The sequence below is a fragment of the Mauremys reevesii genome, linkage group 3, assembly GCF_016161935.1.
Source record: "Mauremys reevesii isolate NIE-2019 linkage group 3, ASM1616193v1, whole genome shotgun sequence".
Classification (NCBI taxonomy): Eukaryota; Metazoa; Chordata; order Testudines; family Geoemydidae; genus Mauremys; species Mauremys reevesii.
Genome location: NC_052625.1, coordinates 177767112 through 177791207, shown reverse-complemented (window position 1 = coordinate 177791207; position 24096 = coordinate 177767112). Strand labels below are relative to the sequence as shown.

The following is a 24096-nucleotide window of genomic DNA, read 5'->3' as shown; positions in this document are numbered from 1 at the left end:
TCACCTCAAACAGAGAACACAAAGTTATTGTGAAAGAACTGGAGATCTCCAAATATATTGCCTCTCCAAATCCACCTCCAACTTACCTTTTCCCTGCTTAACTTTGGGTACATCTACACTACCCGCCGGATCAGCGGGTAACGATCGATATATCGGGGATCGATTTATCACGTGTAATATAGATGCGATAAATCGATCCCCAATTGCTCTCCCATCGACTGCTGAACTCCAGCTTGGCAAGAGGAAGAAGCAAAGTCGACGGGAGAGCCGCAGCAATCGACCACATGCTGTGAGGACGCGAAGTAAGTCGAACTAAGATACGTCAACTTCAGCTATGCTATTCTTGTAGCTGAAATTGTGTATCTTAGGTCGATTTCCCTCCCCCCACCCACCAGTGTAGACCAGGCCTGAGGGTGAGGCCTATGAACATAAGAATGGCCATACTGGGTTAGACCAAAGGTCCATCTAGCCCAGTATCCTGTCTACTGACAGTGTCCAATGCCAGGTGCCCCAGAGGGAGTGAACCTAACAGGTAATGATCAAATGATCTCTCTCCTGCCATCCATCTCCACCCTCTGACAAACAGAGTCTAAGGACACCATTTCTTACGCCATCCTGGCTAATAGCCATTAATGGACTTAACCTCCATGAATTTATCCAGTTCTCTTTTAAACGCTGTTATAGTCCTAGCCTTCACAACCTCCTCAGGCAAGGAGTTCCATAAGTTGACTGTGCGCTGTGTGAAGAAGTTAGTCTCTAAGGTGCCACAAGTAGTCCTATTCTTTTTGTGTGAAGAAGAACTTTCTTTTGTTTTAAATCTGCTGCCCATTAATTTCATTCGGTGACCCCAGTTCTTGTATTATGGGAATAAGTAAATAACTTTTCCTTATCTACTTTGTCCACATCACTCATGATTTTATATACCTCTATCATATCCCCCCCTTAGGGTACGTCTTCACTACCCGCCGTATCGGCGGGTAGCAATCGATTTCTCGGGGATCGATATATCGCGTCTCATCTAGACGTGATATATCAATCCCTGAACGCGCTCATGTCGACTCCGTAACTCCACCAACGCGAACGGCGGTAGCGGAGTCGACATGGGGAGCCGCGGATGTCGATCCCGTGCCGTGAGGACGGTAAGTAATTCAATATCAGATACTTCGACTTCAGCTACGTTATTCACGTAGCTGAAGTTGCGTATCTTATATCAATTTTCCCCCATAGTGTAGACCTGCCCTCTTTAGTCTCCTCTTTTCCAAGCTGAAAAGTCCTAGCCTCTTTAATCTCTCCTCTTGTGGGACCCGTTCCAAACTCATAATCATTTTAGTTGCCCTTCTCTGAACTTTTTCTAGTGCCAGTATATCTTTTTTGAGATGAGAAGACCACATCTGTATGCAGTATTCAAGGTGTGGGGGTAGCATCGATTTATATAATGGCAATAAGATATTCTCCTTCTTATTCTCTAGCCCCTTTTTAATGATTCCTAACATCCTTTTTGCTTTTTTGACCGCCTCTGCACACTGTGTGGACATCTTCAGAGAACTATCCAGGATGACTCCAAGATCTTTTTCCTGATTTGTTGTAGCTAAATTAGCCCCCATCATATTGTATGTATAGTTGGGGTTATTTTTTCCAATGTGCATTACTTTACATTTATCCACATTAAATTTCATTTGCCATTTTGTTGTCCAATCACTTAGTTTTGTGAGATCTTTTTGATGTTCTTCACAGTCTGCTTTGGTCTTAACTATCTTGAGCAGTTTAGTATCGTCTGCAAACTTTGCCACCTCACTTTTTACCCCTTTCTCCAGATCTTTTATGAATAAGTTGAATAGGATTGGTCCTAGGACTGACCCTTGGGGAACACCACTAGTTACCCCTCTCCATTCTGAGAATTTACCATTAATTCCTACCCTTTGTTCCTTGTCTTTTAACCAGTTCTCAGTCCATGAAAGGACCTTCCCTCTTATCCCATGACAACTTAATTTACGTAAGAACCTTTGGTGAGGGACCTTGTCAAAGTACACTGTGTCCACTGGATCCCCCTTGTCCACATGTTTGCTGACCCCTTCAAAGAACTCTAACAGATTAGTAAGACACAATTTCCCTTTACAGAAACCATGTTGACTTTTGCCCAACAATTTATGTTCTTCTATGTGTCTGACAATTTTATTCTTTACTATTGTGCTTGCCTGATGTAGATATGCTTGTGCATATGCCTCAACGTGGTACTAAACTTTACCACATAACTCTTGTTAGTAAGCTTGCTATCTGAAGGTCACAAGGCCAATATATGTGTGAATCTATAAAGGATTCTACCTTCAAAATACTCTAGCTGCAGGTAAGCAATTTCCCTTAAATTGTGTTGCTTATACAGTGCTTGAGGTTTTTTTTTTTTTTTTTTTTGTAATTTATGCTGCATTCGCTTTTTGATGTTAAGATTAAGATAAACTGTCTGTGCTCCTGATACTTCATTTCCCAACTGGTGTTAGACAAATTTGGCTGCATTTTATAACACCAGTGAGTACTGCGTGCTTTTCAAAAAATTGTGGATTATCTATTTGTTTACTGCATTTGCTGTATCAACTACAACCTTAATTGTTTTGTTATGACTCATGTTCCAATCCTGTTATCTTAATAAAATGCTTATCGAAAGATATTTTCCTAGATTCTCATATTAATTTTACTTTTTAAAGAAAAACAAATCATTAGGTAACTCATCAAAATAAGAAACTTAATGAGGATCAGCAAATGTTAATATCTTAGATGAAAGAATCTTTCAGCTAAATTTACTATGTGCTTCCTTTCTTGTCAAATTTTATTTCTGTAACATCAAATATTCATGCCAGCCTCCTCCTGTACACTTGTGTTAAGTGCATGACATGAATCTAGTCTAGCATTTTACTGTGTTAATTGCATGTTAACTGAATCTAATCAACATTTTAAAATGGTTTATTTCATATCTCCCTCCTATTATGCCTTTTTACAAGCTATCATTTGTTGGTGCTCAAAGTGGTGTCAACAGTCAGAAATTAATATCTATCTTCGTAAGTTTACTTTTATTATAGCTGTTAGCTATCCTTAAAATACAGGATTCCTGTGGAAAAAGTCTCCCTGCTTTTGGCTTCTTAGACTATTTTTATATGTTGATGCTCTTGCTAATTGCTTGCAGTTTTTAACTAATTGATTGTATAGTAATCTCAAATGTAGTAAGCTTTATTATAGTTCATTAGTTTACTGAACTAATTTTTGTTTATGTATCACCCAAGAAGATTTAAAAATGAATCCATTTCAGTAGAAGTGTAAAAGTTTGCTTGGAAGTTTTAATTGCTTAAGGCCTGATCCAAAACTCTATGAAGTCAGCAAGAATCTTCCTATAGACATCAGTGGGCTTTGGATCAAGCCCTAGGTGCTGAAAGGATAACAAGATTGCCCAACAGAATTTTTTTGTCAGGCTTGGTGATCTAATTTTTCCAAATTCATAATGAAATAGAATTGTGAGATCCCGCTTGGTTGGTCTATTACTTAATATGACAGTAGTCAGTCAGTTACTGGAGCAGTAAAAATCATAGCAAACTGAAACTTTGTGGAGATCAAGGCCAAGGCCTACAAAATTGTATTAATTGACTTGAATGACTGAACATCTTTCAAGTATGATATTGATACTTATGTAATGTTTTGTCACCATGTAACTATGGTAGTGTCTGACCAGTGAAATATGGTCTCTTAAACTGCTTTGTGTTTAGGTAATGAATAGATCAGATAAATGTTTTTAGAGAAGGGTATTTCTGGTTTATGCTGAAAAAGGTAGTTTTCCTGTTATATTGAGACTTTTTAAAGTAGAAGGTTTGACAAACATTTGTAAATGGCAGAAGCTAATAGCAACATCTCATCAGCCGTCCTCTAAATCAGAATTACTACTTTTAGAAAGGATTTTACTTGTTGTATGCTTTGACAGACTATCTTGAAAACATGAACTGGTAATTCTGATACCCTTTAAGTGAATTCACATAGGATATTGAGTTTCAGCTTTTGTGATCTTGGGTGAGGGTCAATATTCTTCTCACACAAACTAATTCAAAATTCATGTGCTATGTGTTAACCTCAGATTCTGTTAGAGGCAGGGACTGTCTTCTCCTGTGTTTGTAAAGTGCTAGAATAATGGGTCACTGAACCTGATTGGGGATCTCTGGGGTTTACTGTCATACAAATAATACATAAGAACACTAATGAAATAGTATTATGAACTTAAAAATCAACATAATGAGCAAAACCATAATAAAATTGTTACAAGTTGTCATCTTCTTATCTAGACATTTATCCTAAAACATACAGTGTAAATATAATAATAAAATATTTAAACAGAATAATCTTTGTACACATTATTTTCTCACAATTATAGACCAAAACCACCAGTTTCATAGTTTTATGGTTTGGATTTTAAGAACTAAATTCCAGCAAAACTCCCTATGTTCTACATTTCACATTAGACAGCATCCACTACCTAGCAGTCACTTGTGCTCATTTGTACTCAATTTGTGTGAGTACAAATGCCTTGGATTTGCACCCATGTATTTGCACTGACTGTGTGCATATGCAAATAAATGATTTGCGTGTATAGATTAGGTATTTGTTTATGTAAATTACACATGTACTAACGTGTGAATAATTGGGAGTAACTTGTGGAAATTCAGCCCTTTGTTTACATCCCCAGAGAACAAGGGATTAATGCCCTTCAGCTTTTCCCTTCCCTTGAACAGGAACTCAGGGAAGGACTAGAAGAGTGGCTGAATAGGAGACAAAGGGAAGAATACTTTTGGGAAATTAAGGCTCCTCACCGAGAAGACTTAGGATGGAGTTGAACATTAAAAAGGTTTTTTTTCTGCTTACATTCTGATAATTATTTTACTTTCTTGATAAACACCAACCCTTGAGGAAGAAACCTTGCTGACTCCAACTGCTGAATTATCCAAGCTTTTCTGCTGAATTATACAAGCAGTTTATTTAATTCTGTTGAATCATTCCATTATCTTGTTTTAAATCCTTTGAGACTATTCTCTCTGAGTTCTGTGATATGTAAAAGTCACTAACCACACCCCCTCAATGCTCTCTTTGCTTACCATCTCCCTCACCACCAGAAAGCGCAAGAGCTCATGTGAACCACTATTAATATTTATGCAGATATGCCAATATCTTCAGTAATCTAATCTTAAATCCCTCAACATGAAGGATTTAAGAGTCACGTAGAGGAAAGGGGTCACATAGCAGTTTTGTAGGTTTGGGTACTTAACATTTTTTTAAGGATTATAAATTTGAAATATTGAAAGTCTGAAGTATTTAACCAGTATTCTTGGCCTCTGTTCTACATAGGTTTTTATACCACCTTCATCACCATGGTATCTGAGCTTGTCTTCCAGTAGCGCATTAAGTAACATGACTAATATCTGACACGTTTGTTCTTTCATCCTCTCCCCAGAAGGAGGTGTGTGCGCAGTGGAATGTATTGTTTTGGTAGGGTTTATTATTATTTATAAACATACCTGTTGCTGTGTGTTTTTGTTAAAGAAAGCAAGGTGGCTTGCAGTTGGAATGAAAGGTAGTGAGGTTTGTGAAGTTCCTTAGTTCCTGGGGCAGTTCATAACTGTCTTGGACAATCCTGGAGAAGGTTTTATCTCCCACGTAGACAAGCTTTACTTTTATTGTTGAGCGTTCCATCGCTCCACAGGAGCAAAGTTGTCAACCATGGTCTTTGACCTGGTGGTTATGTGGTTTTTAGGTATCCTGAACCCAAGCCATGGAGCATTTTGAAGATAAGGACAGAGACCTTGAAATTGATTCTAAAGTCTATGGGAAGCCAGTGTAGAGGGCGGAAGACTGATATAATTTGTTCACAAATATTTGAGTAGCCTGTTTTGCACTACAACATTTTGTAGTTGTTGGAGTTTTCTGAGTGCTGGCAGTTTCAGACCCAAGTACGAAGCACTGCTGTAGGCCAGCCAAAAAGTGAAGAAGGCATGAATAACTGAGGCTAACTCATTCTTCACCAGGATGGGAAGGAGACTCCTAGCCAACCAGAGCTTAGAGTCAGTGAGGAGTCCAAGCGTACTGCTAAACTACAGACTGAATTGACCAATGGTGGATGTGAACATTCTGCCAAAGGAGACTGTGTCATGGCTGAAAATTATTCAAAATACTTTCCTTTCTGCTCACCATCACCTGGTCTTTGCTTCAGCCAGCTGTTCTTCATTCATGAGCTGGTCTCATCCAAGCACTGGCCATCTTGGTTGTAGTGGTGCAATCACATTTGGTGAAGGGAAGGTCAGTGCATCATTCAGAGAAGGAATCTTCCCTTCCTCTCTTCTCTGAATGATGCACTGACCTCATGGTGGAGGAGACTTTAAGGAGGGATATGAAGGTGGACAATCAAGTGGCTTTGCAGATGTTTACAGGGAGCTCATTCCATGTATTAGGAGCAGCATAGGAAGGAGCATGAAAGTACTTGTTTTGAAAATGTAGTAAATGGGTGAAGGCCAGCTGGCAAGAACAGAAGTAGCAGTCAGCATCTCAGTAGTGTATAAGATATGAATACATAGGGATAGGCCATGAAGGACCTGAAAAGCAAAGATTAGTAGTGTATTTAATATGCTAAAGGGTGATGTGGTCAAACAACAAGCCAGGAAAATATTTGCAGCAGCATTTTGAATGGATATATGTGGAACAAAATGGGATGTGTCAAATCCAGAGAGTAGGATGCAGTAGTTACGATGAGTGCTTGGGAGAAGAGATCTAGCTATGTGGTCAGAAAGGAAAAGCTGGATCTGAGAGATATTATGTAAGATGTACAGAATTCATACATGACCCGGATATGAGGCTCTAGAAGAGACCAAAATGAATAGAACACCCAGATTACATGCCTGAGTGACAGGCAGGGTTGTGGTGATGTCCATGGGGTCTGAAAATGGAGGGAGTGGTGACTATTTTGGAGTGGGAGGAAAGATTAAGATCTCTGTTCTGCTCACATTGAACATAACAGTGACATGCACAAGGAAATCTCAAAGAGATTTTAGGGTATGTCTACACTGTCCACATTACAGCGCAGCTGTGGCAGTGCTGCTGCGGCTGCGCTGTGATGTGGGCAGTTTAGATACGCTTTATCGCATGGGGGAGAGTTCTCCTGGCGATTAAAAAAAAATAACCAACCTGAACGAGCGGTGATAGCTTTATCACCGGGAGTGTGGCTTCCAGTGATAAAGCGCTGTCTATACTGCCGTTTTCAGCGCTAAAACTTGTGTCGCTTAGAGGTGGATTTTTTTCACACCCCTGAACAACAAAAGTTTTAGCACTGACAGTGGCAGTGTAGAAACAGCCTTAGTCTGGGCAGAAGGAGAGTAGAGAGAGAGAGATCTGAGAGACATATCAGCATAGAGTTGATAGTTGAAATGTTTGCAAATGAGACTGCCCAGAGATGAAGTGCAGATGGATAAGAAGAGGGGGGCAAGAAAGGAGAAATGTGGAACCTCTTAGAAAGTTGGAGGGGGGATGAAAAGGATCCTCCAAGCAAAAGGAGAGTTAAGAGGAGTGAGTAGGAGGATGAGCAGAAGAGGGACAGGATCCTGAAAGCCAAGGGAAGACAAAATTTCACAGAGCCTGGTCAGCTGCATCAAAGACAGACGACAACTTGAGGAGGAAGAGGGTGGAGCACCTATTTGTCTTTAAGTGGCTGCACACATGTATTCCATTCAGAGGTGTCGATGCCCACTGTGCCAGAGCCAGAGAGTTTTTTGGAGCTGTATGTTTTGGGGCCGCACACATGCCCTGCACCTCCTTGTGGCCCCTCCTGAAAGTTATATAAGGCACTGCCACTTTGTTCCACTTCAGTTCCTTCTCTCACCACCCCTGGCCTGAATCAGAGCTCCCTGGTAGTTTACCGTAGTCTTTTTTTTAAATGTGCAGTCAGCATGTTCAGCTCTCTTCTTTTCCTTTGAATAACTAGTTAGCAGTTAGTACCCAGAAGATAGGCTTCGTTTATTGTTTTAATTTTTTTTAGTTAGTTTTGGTGCGAGGCACTGTTGGTAAGCAGCAGTCACTGTGCTTCAAGCACTGCCCATCATATGAAGTGTTTATTCCAGTAGTAACACCCACCCACCTGCTGCCTTTTGTGACTCAACAAGGGACACGTTACAGAAAGGTGCAGTATCTGCTGTTCTTTCAAGAAAAGAATGCAGCTTTCCATGGATCTGCACCTCAAGCAATACCTCCTGGAACAGGCTATGAGACCCAACTTGGCTCCAGGGCATTTGACTGAATGTCTTGCCTTCTGCACATACTATGCCAGAGAGACTGCAGTGGTGTCATGACAGACCCCTGGTTTCACACTCTTCTCCTCAGAGAAAAAAATGGGGTTGGGATTCCTTTGCCAGGATTCCTCAAAGGAGGACCCATTAAACAGACCAAAGAAGCATTCTTCTTTTTCAAAGGATTCAGAACCTCACCAGCACTCCTTGAGTACACATGGCAGAGTTGGGCCATTGACCTGCGTCTCCCAGTACTGCAGAGGGAAGATATTGGTTCCATGCTATTGACTCCGGTACCATCTGTGGGACAGCCATTGAGTCCAGTACCAACAGACACTGTTTCAGCACTAACATTACAAGTACTGATGACCTCACAAACTTATGAGGCTGCAAAGGATTTGCTTTGCATCTTCATTCCGGACTCTCCTGTAGTGCAGGGATTCCATTGCATTGGTTGCGCCTCCTGCTCTTCCCATTCTGTCCCAATCTTTGGCTCTGATACAGAGACTGTTAGTTGTACCAGAGTCAGTACCTGCTAAGCAATACAATAAAGTTTTGATCCTGGCACCTATGCACACTGGTCAGAATGGGTATGATCTTCCGTCTCTGCACCTGTGGCCTCAGTACCATGATAATGGGATGATAGTCAGAATGGCCACTGACCATAGCTTATCCTTTGGCGCGGACTACAAAATCTTTCCTCATATCGAGTCTCAGTGCAATATCCTCCACATCTTGGAGCACATTTGTGGTATGACTATCATGCCAGCATTGGTTCTGATACTGACCTCTTTACAATGGACTACAGATAAATCAGATCACCTAAGGCCTCGTCAGGATTGGCATACTCGATACCTACTGATTATTATTCAGGTGGCTCCTCATAGTTGGGTTCAGAGTATCCACCCCTGACATCCCTACCTAGGCACAGTTGGTCTAGCAAGTCTTCTACATCACTCCCAGAAGGAGAGCATTGGTACAGGGAGGAGGACCATTCATATAGATGGTCTCCAATGTCTTGATCACTGGCCCACTCAAAAGGGAAGTTTCCAGACTATTTGGCTATGCACCTTCTAAAGCCATCTATGTCAGAGACCTGCACAGATGCTGGTCCCCCCAATCAACCAGAACTGATTCAGGATTAATCAGAGGAGCTGGTTCTGGCACAAGTGATCTTTCATCCTCATGACTCAGTGACCCTGGATGACTCCTTTCCAGGTCTGGAGGATTTAAAATCTTATTGGCTCTGCTGAGGAGAATGGCTGTGGCTTTGGGTATGCAAGTTGAGCTTGTGCAAGAGAACACTGATAAGGTTTGGACAGTCTCCAGGTGGTGGACCCTGGAAGGTAGATCATCCTATTAATGAGGCTCTTTTAGAACCTACAAAGACCTATGTCACACACCAGCCTCCTTAGCTCTTGCGGCTAAGTGCATGGACAAATTATACCATGTCCCAGTGCAAGGCTTCAAGTGTTTTTATTCCCATCCTGCCCCAAATTCCCATGTGGTCACTGCTGCCAATGAGAGGTCACATGATAGAATCATAGAAATGTAGTGCCAGAAGGGACTTGGAGAGGTTATCAAGTGCAGCCCCCCGTGCTGGGGCAGGACCAAGTAAACCTGCACCATCTCTTCCAGGTGTTTTGTTCAACCCTTTCTTAGAAACCTCCAGTGATGGGGATTCCACAGCCTCCCTTGGAAGCCTGATCCAGGGCTTAATTACCCTTATAGTTAAAAAGCTTTCCCAATATCTAATCTAAATGTCCCTTGCTGCAGTTTGTCCTACTTTCAGTGGGCATGGAGAACAATTGGTCCCTGTCCTCTTTATAGCTAGGGTGACCAGATGTCCCGATTTTATAGGGACAGTCCTGATCTTTGGGTCTCTCTTATATAGGCTCCTATTATCCCCCACCCTCTGTCCTGATTTTTCACACTTGCTGTCTGGTCACCCTATTTATAGCAGACCTTAACATATTTGAAGATTCTCATCAGGTCCTCCCTTAGTCTTCTTTTCTCAGGACTAAACATGGTTTTAACCTTCCCTCCTAGGTCTGGTTTTCTAAAGGTTTTATAATTTTTGTTGTCCTCCTCTGATCTCTGTCCAGTTTGTCCACATTTTTCCTAAAGTTTGGAGCGCAGAACTGGACACAGTATTCCAGCTGAGTTCTCATAGTGTCAAGTAGAGTGGGACAATTGCCTCCTGTGTCTTACATACGATACTTCTGTTAATACACCTCAGAATATTAGCTTTTTTTGCAATCACATCACATTGTTAACTCATTCAATTTGTGATCCACTATAATCCCCAGATCTTTTTCAGCATTTCTACCACCTCTCCAGTTAGTCCCCATTTTGTAGATGAGCATTTGATTTTTCCTTCCTAAGCACTTATCTTTATTTTTCATCTTGTTGATTTCATAGCAATTCTCCAATTTGTCAAGGTCGTTTTAAATTCTAATCCTGCCTCTAACCTCCAGCTTGGTGTCTTCTGCAAATTTTATAAAAATACCCTCTGCTCCATTATCCAAGTCATTAATGAAAATATTGACTAGCAATGGATCCAGGACTGACCCCCTGAGGAATCCCACTAAATGTACGCTCCCAGTTTGACAGTGAACCATTGATAACTACTCTTTTAGTACAGTCTTTCAAACAGTTGTACATCCATTTTATAGTAATTTCATTTAGACCATATTTTCATATTTTCCTTTTGAGAATGTCATATAGGATTGTATCAAAAACCTTACTAAATATCAAGAAATATGATGTCTGCTGCTACCTCCTATCCAGTAGTAACCCTGTCAAAAAAGGAAATTAGGTTGGTTTGGCATGATTTGTTTTTGACAAATCCTTTGGCTATTACTTATGACCCTAGTTATATCCTCTAGTTGCTTACAAACTGATTATTTAATAATTTGGGGAGGGGAGATTCAAATCAACTCCCAAAGAAAGAGTCCAAGAGACTTGATTTGCTAGGGAGAAAAATCTGTTACACGTCCTTTCTCCTGGTGTATAGCTTACCAACAGGCACTGTTAACTAAATGTGAATTTGTATTGCTAAATTTACTGACAAGCTGCTGGAAGATGCATGGGAAGAATTTAGGACTTTCCTGGTAGAAGAATGCTTGGTGGCCACTCCAGTGTGCACTTGATGTGGCAGATACTTCTTGCAATACCTCTGCAATAACAATGAGGAGAGCTTCCTGGTTACAAAACTGTGGTATAACCTCTGACAGCCAGCAAGTCTTAGATGATATCCCTTTTGATGGTCAATTTTTCTTTTCCTACAAAATTGATGAGACTTTGCATTCATTTAAAGACTCCATTTGTTGGGAGCATATTTCTCAGCCCCCAGGAGGTGTCAGCATAGGGCACTGCAACAACAGTGCTCCTAGCAATATAATAGACAACCTGGATATCCACAAAGGCAACATGACTTTTTGAGGAGGAAGCAGAAGTCACAGAAGGATTCCTCCAATTCCAACTAAAACCAGCCAGCCTGTACCTGTCCTCACTCAGCGGTGCGGAAGCAGCACATTTAGGTCTCCCTCAAGGACAGTGATAGTCATGGGTGATCATTCTGCTATTTCTTCCCCATTTTGGGACAGATTGTCCCACTTCCTCAGTGTTTAGGAAGCCATAATGATGGCCAAATGTGTCCTGAGCACTATGAGAATGGGATATTCTATTCAATTCCTCTCCATCCACTTCTTCCACCACCTACCCCATTCCTTTTCAGGAACCCATCTTACAAGGCAGTGCTCTTTCAAGAAAATCTATGCCTTATTTCCAAACTGAATTTGGCTAGCTTCTACTTCCAGCCATTGGATTGTATTATACCTTTTCTGCTAGACTAAAGATCCTGTTATCAAATATTTGTTCCCCATGTAGGTACTTATAGACTGTGTGATCAAGTTATCCCTTAACCTTCGTTCTATTTAGCTTAACAAAAAAAACTCCTTTAGTCTTTCACTGTTCGGCATGTTTTCTAATCCTTTAATCATTTTCATGGCTCTTCTCTCAACCCTCCCCAATTTATCAACGTATTTTTCAAATTGTGGACACTAAAACGGGACACAGTATTTATAGCAATGGTTGCACCAGAACTAAATTAAAAAGTAAAATAACCTCTTTACTTCTGTTTGAATGTTTATGCATCCAATGATTACATTAGCTCTTTTGGCCATAACATCGCACTGTAAGCTCATGTTCAGCTGATTATCCGACTTGGTTCCCCCCCTCCAAATCTTCTCCCAAGATAGAATCTCTGTGAAGTATGCAAGTATTTTTTGTACCAGACATACATAATATTCCTCATAGTTTTACTTAATCCCTTATTTACCACATATGACCTTGTTACCGACGGAACATTCTCACTTTTAACCTCCACTTGTGAGTTAAGTTGGAAAGAAAGGAAAATTAAATCTGTGTGTAGTAGCTAAGAGAAAATAAAATCTAAATTGCAAGGATTCTTCTAATAGTGCTTTCCTGTTATGCTAAAGAATGGCTCTCAAATCCTGTAATCTGTTTGGTTTATCTCTTGCCTAATGAATTCCCTACACCAAAATCATCAGTATTGACTTCCTTATGCAGTAATGGTCTACAAATTGTCTTTTGAAAATTGTTGGGTGTTATTGCAGTAGTTCTTTCCATCTCGTGGAAGCAGCATTACTTGTGGATTATTGGATGTGAAGAGGGACAGGATCCTGAAAGCCAAGGGAAGGCTTCTTATTAATGCACTTCAGTTAGGCCAGCAAAATAAAGCTTGCTAAAATCTTGATCTCTGAAGTGCTGCCTGTTGACATGTGAAATATCAGGATTATAGCAATCTTTTGCTGTCACTCTGCACATCACACAAGAAGGTAAACAACTTGAACAGAAGGCACAGTAGAGAACAGAGTGGTTGAGTGGGAAGAAGGAGAGACAGTAATATCTAAGCTGGGAAAACAAAATTGATCACTTAATTACTGTTTTATTTTTAAGTGTTTTCATTCTTGGTGGTGGTGAAGTTACCTTGTTATCTTACATCTTTATGTTTATAATTACACAATATTTGAAATAGGACATTTTCTCTGAAAGTATGGGGAAATATTGGAAGTATGGTAGAGAGAACAAGGAACTAGCTGCTACTTATCTGTTCTAACACTTTTATAGCCAAAATCAGGCCACATTAAATTATTTTCCTGGCAAGTTCAATAATAATAGAATTACAATGGTAAATGTATATCCATATTTTAGTCTAAGTTAAACTATTGAGAGAAATGGAGAATTTTGAATACAAGTAAAGCCTAAATGACTGTAGCTCTTCAATGATTAACTTGTGCATGGACACTTTAGGTGCTTCTTTAGTATATTAAAGATACTTCAGCAACTTACACATCATATGGGACCTTTTGTCCTTGGTATATAGAGCAGACTATGTATTTAAAACAGCAAATGTTATGTGTTACTCATTATGTGCAGGGGTGCTGGAACAATTTGTATAGTGGGGATGCGGAGAGCCATTGAACCCAACTGTAAACCCTGTATATGATGGAGACCACTTCAAGCCAGGGGGTGCTGCTGCACCCCCAGCAACCCTAGTTCCAGCACCTATTCTTGTGCTCATTTTATAATAGCACCTGATCTACATTTTTTTTAAAAAATGGCAAGAGCAAAAGGACTGGGCTTTGAGGGATATTGGGTCAGAATCTGTGTGTCCTTGGGTGAGTTACTTGACCTTCTTCTGCCTTGGTCACTCTAGCTGGAAAACAAGGCCTCATAAAACCAGAGGGAAGGATTCCATTGTAAATCCCAGTTAAATACATTTAGAAATTGTTATAATTTCAAATCTTGTATATAATACCATGAAACATCCTCCACAGTGGTGCTTAATATATTGATTTGGACAACATTTTACATCTTGTCTTTCTAAAAGTTACTGAAAAGGAACTGAAAACAAGGAGATACTAGTACTTATAGGCTTGAATAAACTCCAATTGATGTTTGAGTGGTATGTCATTAAAAGTGGAGAAGGGGACTCTTTGCCACTGTCTGTCTGTGGGTTTTGTGAAAAAGATGCACTAACCTCAAATGACCAATTGATAATCTTGATAATGACATCTTAATTTTTATCTATTTAGATCATTCTTGATACCATTATGAAAAGCTGGAAGTATGAATGGTGTTCCCATTTATTCAAGGGATCTTTCAAGGTTCTTAATTGCTGTCAGACTTTGATTTAACAATTCTTACTTTAAGAAGGGAGGGTCATAGCATAATCCAGGCAGGAATATTTCCTTTTCCTTTTATCCTTTTAGCTTGTAAATGTCATTAAAAATTTAAAGTTCATAGCACGTGTTTATCAGGAAGTGACATACTTTTCTACACCTATTTAGAGAAGATTATCAATTACTTTTTGGTTCAGAAAGCTTAATAAAAAAGATGAAGCTCACAAACTCTCCTATATTGCACTTTTCAGATAGCTGTGACACAGAAACTCTTAATCTGTGGGCTCTCCTTATTATTTCATATGACTGTCACAAAAACTTTACCTGTGGAATACAACATTGATGATAACTTCAGAGCTACAGTATCTTTGCCTATGAGGATTATCTACCTGTATGTGTCTCTAATGGCTGCCAGGCCCAAATACTATTTTGCATGGACTTTAGGTAAGCAACAAAAAATGTTTGTACTTTTCTTTGCAGTTAAGAGTACTGTATGTTGGGTATGAATTTAAAAGAGAGAGTGCCCTCTTGGGGTCTTAGAAAGAACAAATTTTAGAACTGAGACTTTAGGCAAGAGACAATGAATGGGTTTATTTTATAGTTGCCCATTAACATAAATTTAAGCATAGAAGTGTATTTTGCAAACTAGATTCCAGGGCCCAATGAATAGATACCTCAATAAAACATGTATTTCATATATTTGAATGAGAAATGGTATTTTTATCCCTTTAAATTTTTCTGAAAAATAGTTTAATTGCATAGTGCATTTTAATTTAAGACTTATGTACTTTACTTTTCACACCCATTTATATCCATTCTAAACCACTTCCTTGCAGTCAGTGACCAAAAAAAATCCTATTTAGAATAGCCCAATTGCAAGAACAAATTGCATAAAACTCAATATGGATATTGTAGTGTATAGTAATATGGTCAGCAATAAGTGCAATGTAAAGTGCAGTTGTTTCCTGTATTGATGGTAAACATTTCACCTTGTTCTTATTAAAAACTTTAATGACCAGCTAAAAGCAGAATACATATATATTGCCCTTGTTTGAGGCACTAAATGGATGTTGTATTTTAAACAATATTTTTCCTTTCCAAGTCATTTAGGGAAAAAATATTTAACTTCCAGAAGTTTGTGCCATGGAAATATTTATTATATATAATTGATTATATATTTTGTTTATTATATATTCGTTGCATAACTCTGCATGAAAACTGAGGGGAAACCAATGCAGTAAGGAATTTAGTAGAATAGCATGACTCACTTTCAGCTGCTAGTTTAATTCCTGCTCAGGGAATGAAGTATATTCAGCCTGTCTGGGTACAGAATAAGTCTAGTGTTTGTTGAAGAATGACATACTTTGGAATATTGTGCCTAAAAACACCAGTATTATCATCTGTCAAGGATGGAAGCCAGCTGAAAAGTGCCTAAACTTGCATTGTTGGAGTATCTCCTCAGAGGGGGTTCTGTCTGTACTATCAGAGGGGTAGCCGTGTTAGTCTGGATCTGTAAAAGCAACAAAGAATCCTGTGGCACCTTATAGACTAACAGACGTTTTGCAGCATGAGCTTTCGTGGGTGAATACCCACTTCTTCGGATGCATCCGAAGAAGTGGGTATTCACCCACGAAAGCTCATGCTGCAAAACGTCTGTTAGTCTATAAGGTGCCACAGGATTCTTTGTCTGTACTATGTTTGCTAGCAGAGTTGAACCAGACTGGCTTTGATAAAATATGAAAGGACATACACTTTATTGGATCAGTGCTTCATTTAGTTCTTGTCCTCTTTTGCTGCTATTACTTCATTGTAACTGCTCTAAGGGCCTGAGCAGAATGCATGATGACACTGGTGTTTTGCTGAATGCCATGCTTTGGGGTTTTTATCTATTTTTATCCCTTGCAAATGCTAGAGCTCTTTTACAAATAGGTTAAAATGCATACTGATGTGTATGCTATCAGCACTGTTTCCTCTTTTAGTTAGGAAGTTGTTATGGAATTGGTGTTACTTTCAGGTACTGTATTTCTAACTTGATCCTAAAAAAGTGTGGCAAGCTGATATTTCTTATGCCTGGCCTCAAATAGAGCAGCAGGTTCTCTCCTTATTTACAAAATTTAATTTAATAAATATTCATTGGTGGTGCTATAGAATATGATAATTTATTAGGTTAGGGTACTTTTTTTAAAAAAATATCACAGATTTTGTCTTGTGGGCCAGTAGAGGTCAGAAGAATCTCTTAGATAAGTGGTGTCAGACTTCCTTGACAGCTGAATAACTGAGTGAAATGTATAGCCCAGGGATCAGCAACCTTTGGCACGCGGCTCAGCAGGGTAAGCACCCTGGCGGGCCAGGCCGGTTTGTTTACCTGCTGCGTCCAAGGTTCGGCTGATCGCGGCTCCCACTGGCCACGGATCACCGCTCCAGGCCAATGGGGACGGCGGGAAGCGGCAGCCAGCACATCCATCGGCCCGCGCCGCTTCCCGCAGCCCCCATTGGCCCGGAGTGGTGAACCGCGACCAGTGGACGCCGCGATCGGCCGAACCTGTGGACGCGGCAGGTAAACAAACTGTCCCGGCCCACCAGGGTGCTTACCCTGCCGAGCTGCATGCCAAAGGTTGCCAATCCCTGGTGTAGCCTCTCCCTGACGGAGGAAATGTGTTGTGCAAATGGTAGCAACAGATATAAAAGGGGAAAGTTTTAATATGTGACCTCTGAGAAAAAGGGGGAAAAAATTATCCCACTGACTTGCCTGATATCATGGGTATGGATTAGTGAGAAAAGGAAGTTAAGTTGCCTTAGGGCAGCTGTTAAGAAAAGGGGAATAAAAAGGTTAAGTATTTCAGGCATATTCCACTATCATGTAAAGTACACTTATTTTAGCACAGTAGTATACTTCCAGTGTTCTGTCTTCTAAATTTCTATTTCCTATTGCAACTTAAATATATTGTTTTTATTTGTATAATATTTGTTTTATTCTAGACTCATACTGAACTAACACAGGTTAGAGGCAATATTTCAAAGAAGAAGGGAAGGTTATTATCATAGAATATCAGGGTTGGAAGGGACTTCAGGAGGTCATCTAGTCCCAACCCCCTGTTCAAAGTAGGACCAATCTCCAACTAAATCATCCCAGCCAGAGCTTTGTCAAGCCTGACCTTAAAAACCTCTAAGGAAGGAGATTCCACCACCTCCCTAGTTAACCCATTCCAGTGCTTCAACACCCTCCTAGTGAAAAAGCTTTTCCTAATATCCAACCTAAACCTCCCCCACTGCTACTTGAGACCATTACTCCTTGTTCTGTCATCAGGTACCACTGAGAACAGTCTAGATTAATCCTCTTTGGAACCCCCTTTCAGGTAATTGAAAGCAGCTATCAAATCCCCCCCCTCATTCTTCTCTTTTGCAGACTAAATAAGCCCAATTCCCTGAGCCTCTCCTCATAAGTCATGTGCTCCAGCTCCCTAATCATATTTGTTGCCCTCCGCTGGACTCTTTCCAATTTTTCCACATCCTTTTTGTAGTGTGGAGCCCAAAACTGGACACAGTACTCCAGATGAGGCCTCGCCAATGCCGAACAGAAGGGAATGATCACGTCCCTCGATCTGCTGGCAGTGTTCCTACTTATACAGTCCAAAATGCTGTTAGCCTTCTTGGCAACAAGGGCACACTATTGACTCATATCCAACTTCTTGTCCACTGTAATCCCTAGGTCTTTTCCTGCAGGTGCTTATTCTGCTGTAACTAGTGTTCTTTTCCTTTATCTTGTCCTGTCAATCGGGTCAGCGGTTCTTGTTCTTCATCTCTAAGCATTCTTGTCAAATGTGCCATGCAAGATGACGCCAACCTCCTTCATGTCTTCCTTCAGCATTTAGGTCTTCGGCTTATGACTTAGTTCTTGTACTCTCTGGCCAACGTATCCCACATCTTGCCATGTTATGTGACGCGGCCATCTCAACCTGTACTCCCTCAGCTTTTCCAGAATGGAGGCTGCCTGCATCATAGCTCATGCCATTTAATTGCATAGCTTAGCAGCTGTTGTCTTACTCAGTGTTCACCTGAGCATTCTTGTTTTGGCAGTATGAAGTAGTGTTCTTCTCTCTTCCTCATTGACCAATGTTCCAACCCATATGTCATGGCTGGCCTAATCATGATCTTCTACACTTTGTTCTTTAGTGTACTTGGCACATATAATCCCCATCAACTCCCTACATTTACAGCATCTGCTCTTCATGCAGCTCCTAACATCTGCATCCACATTCTCATAATGGCTCAACACTGAACTGAGGTTCAGAGTTTAACTCTATACCATCTAACTTTATTGATTTCCCATTGTCCCTCTCAATTAAACTTTACATGTATTCTGTCTTTTGTAAGCCATTTTCTTCTAGTGTAGCGCTCCATTGTTCTAGGTCCCTTTCCAGTTTGTATTAATTTTCATGGCACAACATGTCAGCAAAAACCATGCTTCAGGGAGCCTCTCTCCTAATCTCCTGCGTCAATGTGTCTATTATAATCGGAACTAGGAATGGGCTTATGGCTGATCCTTTATGTAGACCTATCCCCACAGTGAATGATTCATTGTAGCCACTGCTGCTTGTCACTATTGTTGTGCTACTCTCATACATGTCTATGATAGTTTTAACATATGTCTCTTGCATGACCACAAGCATCACCATAACAGTTCTCTAGGAACTGTGTCATAAGTCTTCTCTGAATCCACAAACACTAAGTGCAATCCCTGGCATTTCTCTGTACTTCTGTAATATTTGGGCTGAAAACACTGTATCCTATGTTGACCTTCCTTGCATAAACCCGAATTGGTTGTTGCTTATTTGATGTTCCAGCTCCTCCCAAAGCCTTTTCTCAATTATTCTTACCAGCCATTTCAACGTGTGACTCATTAATTTGATGGGTTGGTAAATACTACTTTCTTGCACATCTCCTTTATTCTTAGAGATAGGAACCAATGTGATCTTCCTCCACTCATTGGACTTTTTCCAGTGCAGAAAATTAAGTTGAAAAAGATCATCATTGTCCCCATACCCTCATGGTCTAATGCTTTAATAGCTCAATTGGTATGTTGGCTGGCCCCACTGCCTTACCAGTTTTGTAACCTTGAACCCTGTCTGAGTCTCCACCATGATGAGAAGTCTTGTGAGACTGTTTCTTGCACATACTTCCTTAGGTGGTTTCTTCACATTGTCTTCACTGAGCAGCCTCTCATAAAACAGCTGCCACCTCCTAGTGATATCACCATCTTCCACCAGTACTCTTCCGTTTTCATCTTGGACACACTTTACAGTTCCCAAGTTCTCTGTGCTTCTATGCCTATTCTTGGCTAATTGATATATTCCTTTTCCCCCTTCCTTCATCAGTAGGACTGCTTACAAGTCTTTAAATATCTGACCCTTAGTTTCTGCAACTGCTCTTTGTGGTGTTACCTTTACAAGCTTGCATTCCTCATAACTTTCCACCATTTTTATTTTCTGCCATTGCTTAAACCTTTCCTTCTTCGCTGCCTCTGGCACATCATTCCCTCTTTTCATTTGGCCACACATTTGCACATTTTCTATAATATGTTTTGATATTTCCTCCCAAACTTCACTGGTATCAGAAAGGAACTGTGGGCTGTCCTGGTATCAGGACTTGTACTATTAGAAGAAATTTTGAGTACACATTAGAAATCATGTCCTTCTCAGTAGTTGATTTTCCCCCCATTGATTTTTAACAGGCACATATTTAGAGCATCGGACTTTGATATGCTATCTGAAGCATCCTTTTTGTATTTGTATTTACATATTCAGCTCAGGTATCCCTCATAAGTGAAGGAAGGTATCTGAACATTGGGACACTTTCTCAAACTACTGCAACCAGTGGATACCCGTGCTTTGTAACCTTAAATTGAGTTCAGTTTATATTCAAAATAGAACTGATCAAATTCCAATTTTTCTCTTCTCTCTGGGTGGTAGTTAATACCATGCATCGCAGTGAGCTTGAATGGGTTCCTCTGTCAGTTTGATCGAACAGGCATATTGGAAGGCAAAGTACAAAGAAAAGAGCAAATAGAAATAAATGTCCTGTGATAGGAGAAGGTACCTACATTGTGAAACCGATGGTGTATTATATGCCTGTTTGCTTTTCTTTTTTTATAAAAATTATTTTAAGATTGAAAATGACTTGGTTTGCAAACATATATCCTTATTTGTCTTATTCTTTTCTCTTGATAGTTAAGTGCCTAATCCAGTGACTCTAGGTGCTTCTAAACATTTAAATATACAGCCAAAAAGTACATTAATACAACAAATCACGTGTACAAAGTACTTGTCATATGATGCACAATATTTGTAATGTAGGCAATTTATAACTACTTACATCAATTGTTTTCTCTTGTTTCATTGCAGCAGATGCAATTAATAATGCAGCAGGGTTTGGTTTTAGAGGATATGACAAAAATGGAGCATCACACTGGGATTTAATATCAAATCTGAGAATCCAGCATATAGAGGTTTGTTCATGGCTCTTTCAAATAAAATTGTGCTCATGTAGAAAATTTTAAAGGCATTAAATTGTCTTACACTTTTCTATTCTCAGGATTGCAAAGGTGTCACAAATCAGAGGTGACAATCAGTCTCTGGGGGAAGGAGTGACAAATCACATACATTTTAGATATCTTCTGCAAGCCAACTAGCTTGTGGGATTTTTTGTGATTATGAATACTCCAAATGTAGAGTTACAAATTAAGGAATAAAAGCAGGCTCATAATAGAGCGGTTGAGTAAATTCCTGCTGTCCTTATTCAGCTCATCCCCAAAGAATACTTGGTTTGTGTATCACACTATTCTGAAATACAGCATGAGTCTTTAATATGGCATCTTTACGTTTTGCAGAAATAATTAATATTTTGGTTTTATAGTTTTCAACAAGTTTCAAGATGTTTCTTGATAACTGGAATATTCAAACAGCTCTTTGGCTTAAAAGGTACTGTATTTAAAAGAAAACTTTTCTACTTTGAAGTTTCTTTATTACTTATCTTTAAAAATAATCTATGAATACTTGTTATTAGAGATCCTAAACCAATGCAGCTGCATAATCGATGCTACGCTTTAATTATAGCATTGTCTGTCTCTGGCTGTTGGCCTGTGGAGGACCCTGTGAGCTTTTTTAGCTACTCAGTCACAGAATCTTCCCTGTATTATGAATGGGAACTGTGTGCACCCTCTTCCTTCCTAGAAACTACACTGCAAGCTTTAAACCACATGGGAATGCAGTTGGGAGAGTATGCTGTGTACACATTGTCTTCTTCAGTACCCTTATATAATTGGCAGATTCATTGTTCCCTGGCTTGGCCAGAAATAAGAGATGGTTCCCAATGGGCTAATGCTTCCCTGCTGTTCCCCCTTGGAATTGTTGTGAGGATGGATTAATAGAGCCAAATGAAACATCCCACTTCAGCTAGGTGAATAGAACGCAGAAAATGCCCATCCTTCTGGGCAATTATATTGAGGCAGGTCCATTTTCCCCTCAGGAGATGAACTTTATTAATAGCTGGCAGTCTGGGTAGACCCCCATCTTGGAGCCTTACATATGCCTTTACTAAACACTTTGGACTGCAGAAGCTTAATAGCCACACATCCAAGAAATTGGATGTTGGTAAGCAGGAGAAGCTAATTTATATAAGATTCCTGTTCTATGAAGTAACTTCTAGTTGTGAAGACGTCTTTCCTAAGTTTTGGCACTATGCAAAAGATGACTAGCATCTCTGAATAGACAACCCGTGTAAAGACAGTAACTGCAGTCTTCTGCAACCTGTGGTTGATTCATATGTATTCTGCTGGATTGGCCTCTTGAATTAGCAGTGCATTTCCAATGTTATGGTGGAGATGTGGAATAGAGCCTGTAGAGCAGATTGATACTTATTCTCAGAGCAAGTATTACAGTCCTGCTGTGATACCAGATCTAGGGCAGTGATGCATACTAGGAGCTCTATGACTTTGTAGTTGCTCTGTCTAATCAAACTCCTCCCTCCAAGTCCAACATGGCTTATAACAGGGAAAGTGCTCCCAGCAAATGTAAACCCGCTCTTCAAATAGTGGAACACACCATCAACTGCCTCCTCCAGAGAGTAGGGTGTATCCCTCAAACTTGCTCTCCTTACAAGAGGATGTGTGGAGGGGGGTACACCCTCCTCCCCAAACATTTGTTCCATCCCTGAAAAGCAGAAAAGGTTTTAATAATTTAAATTTTATTGCAGGGGAAGATCAAACCATGTCTGCTAATGTAAACACCTATTTGCAAGCCAAACTCATGATGTCATAGAATTTATTGTCAGAGAAGTCAGCATGAAGGTGCAGTTGCACATATAGCCAAGGGTCTAGAGACATCCTCTCTACTAGGGCTGGTTGGGAATTTTTCAACAAAACCATTTTTTTAAATCAGAAAATTCCAATTTGTCAAAAACAAAACTGTTTGCTGCAAAGAGTTGGTTTTAATAAGTTTCCCATTTTGAAAAAAAAAAGTACATTGTTGAGATGTCCCATTTCTGTGTTTTCCTATTTCTGGAAAAGCTCCAGTTTGGGGATCATAATGACTTCATTTCAAAATTAAATTAATTTATAGTATAGAAAAAAGGCTTAAAGTAACTAAAGGTCAGTATTGAAACTAAATGTTTTGAAATTATTGCAATTAAACATTTCAATTGACCCAGTCTGAATTTGTTCCGATTTTTTGGTTCATGAACATCTTCATCCCAGTTTGGGATGGGAACTTTTTTTGGAAATCTCAAAAAATGTCATTGGACAGGTAATGCATTTCCCATCCAGCTATAGTAGCTAACCAGTAGAGTTCTGCCTCTCGGAAGTGGTGTCACACCATTGTGAAGGAGCATACATAGTAGCATTGAGATCTGGTATCAAAGCAGAGTGTAAAGTTACAGCATTTTCTGTAAATCGTAATATGTTAATGTTTAAGTCCAAGATTCAATAGAACTATGTAATCAAATAGCAACTGCTATTTAATCTATGGCTTGCTAGGTTTTAAATGGTTATTGGCACTATTGTTGATCATCCTCTCTCCCTTATACCCTTTGCCTTTAATACATTTACTTTACTTGTTAGAGTATGCTATGAGCGAGCTTCCTTCAGTCCTACGATCCAGACCTTCATCCTTTCAGCCATTTGGCATGGTGTGTACCCAGGATATTATTTAACATTTTTAACAGGAGTACTAATGACATTAGCAGCACGAGCCGTAAGTACCAACCATGTATTTTAATGATTTAAGTCGTTTGTAAAAGCAAAGTGACTATGCTACAGTGCTCAAAGATGTGTGCATCACAAGGGAAACTCAGACACAATCTTGGGCCCAAAAAGTATAATATATATTTTAGATGTAACAGCAGTAGTGAATAGAAGGGAGGGATGGGAGGAAAGACGAAAGAGGAAGGACTACACTGCTGTTAGTGCATCTGTAGCACATCTTTCACGTGACTTTCTCAAGCTTCACTGACTATCTTGTACAATATTACTGTGATGTGAACAGATATAGTTAAAAGTGATATTAAAAAGACACATACTTGCCAGTGAGGAGGAGGAA

At 39.8% G+C, this 24096-nt stretch overlaps 1 protein-coding gene across 6 annotated transcripts in view; it reads left to right on the top strand.

Annotated features, from left to right (window-relative positions):
• MBOAT2 (membrane bound O-acyltransferase domain containing 2) overlaps positions 1 to 24096 on the top strand; it is a 191106-nt gene that overhangs the window by 151211 nt on the left and 15799 nt on the right. For all 6 annotated transcript variants that reach the window (XM_039528940.1, XM_039528945.1, XM_039528944.1 and 3 more), the window contains 4 exons: positions 14758 to 14950; positions 20908 to 21011; positions 21419 to 21483; positions 23619 to 23751. In XM_039528940.1, the coding sequence (XP_039384874.1) occupies positions 14758 to 14950; positions 20908 to 21011; positions 21419 to 21483; positions 23619 to 23751 (495 nt within the window). The remainder of the gene's footprint in view (positions 1 to 14757; positions 14951 to 20907; positions 21012 to 21418; positions 21484 to 23618; positions 23752 to 24096) is intronic.